General features: G+C 38.2%; 1 protein-coding gene across 1 annotated transcript; it reads right to left on the bottom strand.

Annotated features, from left to right (window-relative positions):
- Positions 1–368: 368 nt before the first annotated feature.
- LOC106632182 (ras-GEF domain-containing family member 1B-like) lies at positions 369–3,253 on the bottom strand (the record flags this gene model as incomplete). Its single annotated transcript, XM_014311687.1, has 4 exons — positions 3,136–3,253; positions 2,366–2,445; positions 1,881–1,976; positions 369–464 (listed from the first exon to the last, which is right to left on the bottom strand). Coding segments are annotated over exons 1-4 (390 nt in total), but the record flags the coding sequence as incomplete, so codon positions are not given.
- Between the last annotated feature and the right edge of the window lie 10 nt (positions 3,254–3,263).

A 3,263-nucleotide genomic window follows, 5' to 3' on the forward strand; every position in this document is an offset into this window, starting at 1 on the left:
TCAGATTCATCATTTCCTCCCTTTGACAGGGGACCCTGAAAATAGCACATTTGAACATTTTGTCATTAACTATAACAAACCTGTGAATTGAAATGTTGAGACGAATTTGAGCACGGGGAAGAAGTTCTGACTTTTCTTCCCCCCACTAAAAAAACTGGGAATATTGAAAGTTTCTATAAACACTCCATCTTCGATAAAACTGCTTTTTCCTGACTACCTCCCAGCTCCCCTGAGAAGTAACAGATATACTCAAATTCCAGTCTATGTTTGCTCTCCCAGAACCCAGTGGAAATTGGACAGTGATCTGCTTCAGTTTTCTGTTAAAGGGGCTGAGCCTGCACTAAAACCCCACTCAGAGCTCCCCTTACCTCAAAATTGATGTGGCCATTGGGAAGGCGATTGGCACAACCCTCATTGAGGAAGTAAATATCTTTGATCAAGAGGCTGAAGAAAGGTATCACGATCTAGGGAGAGAGCAACATTATTATCAGTCTGGTCCTGAATCAAGACACAATGGTCTACAGAGAAAAATGAAAGGAAGTCAGGTGATACAAAAGGTAAGCACAATACAGAAGGACTACATCTTTACACAAAAACTGTGCATTCACTACATTTTAAAATACAAGTCTCTCCACCAAGTCCTCCATTTCTATGTCATGTCCTTCTTGTTTTCATTTTTTCCTTCTTCCTTGCAGATTCCAGAAGATAAATGGTCAGAGGGACCTACTTCTTACACATAATTCCTGCAGGGTATCTTGGAGTGTAGCTTTCTCTCTTGACAAGACTTGCTTGGTAAATGAGAGGAGAGGCACATTGAAGCATGGCAGGGAATATTGGGGTAGCAGCACAAATGGTTTGAGCTACAATTCCCTGAGCTCATGCAAGTCATGGAACCTTGGTACTGATTGGCTTAAAATTAAGAATTTCATGCCAACTGAACGAAGTATTTTCTTTGGAGAATGCTGGAGAATTTTACTTTCTTAAAATGGTTCTATTTTAATTTTCATCCTATGGAAGTTTTCACAGCTACACATCCTTGTTATAACTCAAGATAAAAGAAATACCTCTTATTATTTCCATGGAACACTTCACTGCACCATATTTCAGTATCTCTAAGTTCTTTCTTTGAAGTCTTAAAACTGACTTTTCTCTGAAAAGAAGTAAGCCTCTTACATTTAGACTTCTGGTACTTTGAATGATATGTGAACAGATCCTGAGGACTCAGAAAGACATTCCATGTATAACAACAGCATGGATCAGCAGACTGCACGTGGATTTGCTTCATCTGCCTGGTAGTTTATTCCATGAACTCCAAGATCATGTTTGCTCAACACAGCATGAAGTCCTAATTTCATAAGGAGTTGATGAGCAACTGCTTCCAAGTGGGGAGCAGCTGGGAAGCTATTTGCTTCCTTTCCACAAGAACTACCACTGAGATTCTGCATCTAAAGACTATACACAGGAAGGGATTTCCACAGCTCTGTCTAGATTCAAGGTTTAGAATACCTTTTATGAGGAAGTTTTAAAGCCTTTCCACCTTAAGCCATGAATTACTGGAAGTTTAGCACAAGCAGCAGCTTTAAGAACAAATTACTAGCAACCTCATGTCAGTCCTTAGCCTTTCTGCTTGTGATATGGGTATGTGATAGAGGTGTCTGTCAAACAGAAATGAGCTGAGGCAATGTACTTATTTCACTTAAATAGTCCAAGTGATCATTTAATGTTTGGACTTTCAGCCAGCACCAAACTGATCTGGCAGTTTTTTATAAGCCCACCAGGGGCAGAGTTGCTGAGAATGAGAATTCCAGGATAAAGGTTTATCATGCAACTTAACAAGCACATTTCCCTTTTGCCCGCTGCCAATTCATCTGCAAACACACCTTCTCTCTGTTGCTGTGAGCTGTCAGGGACCTCTGAGTCGCTCCACGCAGAGCAGTTCGGTAATTGTAAAAATTGCTGGAAGGATCCATCTGATGCTGCAAGGCATGAAAAGATGCAAATAATGAGGTACACACAATCCTTTTTCAACTGAGCAACTCTTAAATAGGAAAAGGTCTTCTGAACAGCCCCACAAATGCAGCTTTGTAGAGGACTGTGGTATAGCTCTGTCTGTTCACTTGACCATTTTTTATTTTAAAAAATGTCTATTCAGCACAACAAGGGATCCAATATATTCTCTTGGACAAATCACAAACTCATATAGTGCTGCACCTGCATGATCTTTGACAAAGGTCAGCTGGACAATATCCATTAAGAGCACAAATATGCTAAATTAAATGTCATAATGAAGCCAAACTCACATTTTTGAGCAGTTAAAAGTAACATGGTATTAACAGCCTCCTGTCCAAATATCAGCCAAACTTACCTCAAGAATATCAAATTTGGCTGTCTTCACTTTTGCCCAGGTTTTCTTTAATCGAGACACAGGACTCATGTTCATGCCAGCTTGATATAAAAGAAAGAGATTTTTGGAGTATTTAAAAGAAAAAAAAAATCTTCTAGGTAGCTTGGACCAGTAAGTATTTATAAAGCAACTAATCTATTACCAATAACAAGTATTTTCAATGAAGCTAGTCAAGAAATCAGTCACTATTTTCTTTAAATTCCAAAATAACCTTGGAAACAAAATCTTCATCTCTTACAGAATGAAAGCTCTAAAAAAATGCTATGACATTATTTAATGTGGATTTGATAAAACATGTATATACAACAGGAAAGTTCAAATGAGTGTTCTGAACACCATCTCTTACACAATTCATTGAAAACTACACCTAACTATGAAGTTTTCACATTTCAAATGAAAAAAAAATTCCCAGTATTTTCCTACCAGATATAAAGAAGTGTGGATTTCAAACCACTAGGATGTGACAGAAATGATGGAAGATGTTTCAATTCTCCATATTACAGGGAAAGTTACTATTCCAATTTAGCATTGATGTTGGTTTAAAAAAGTGGGGATTGAGGTCTCTGAAGAGTTGCAAAGAAAACTTTGGTTTACACCAACTTTATACTACACACAGTGTCGAGTAACTTCATGCTGCTGACCAAGCTCAGCAGTAGACTTCTGTGCACCACTCTGCTTCCTTTATCCACATTTAAACAGGGATAAAATAATATCTCAGTACACATACTTACAAATAATAGCCATTAAGGAGTTGAAGTTGCCAATGTTAAAACATTCTCGTGCCACATCGATGAAATATTCTATCACTCTTGCTCTGTGCTTCTTCTTCACAGGCTGCAAGAGATGCATTTGTACAGTG

Source organism: Geospiza fortis, unplaced genomic scaffold (assembly GCF_000277835.1).
Source record: "Geospiza fortis unplaced genomic scaffold, GeoFor_1.0 C13835074, whole genome shotgun sequence".
Taxonomy (NCBI): domain Eukaryota; kingdom Metazoa; phylum Chordata; class Aves; order Passeriformes; family Thraupidae; genus Geospiza; species Geospiza fortis.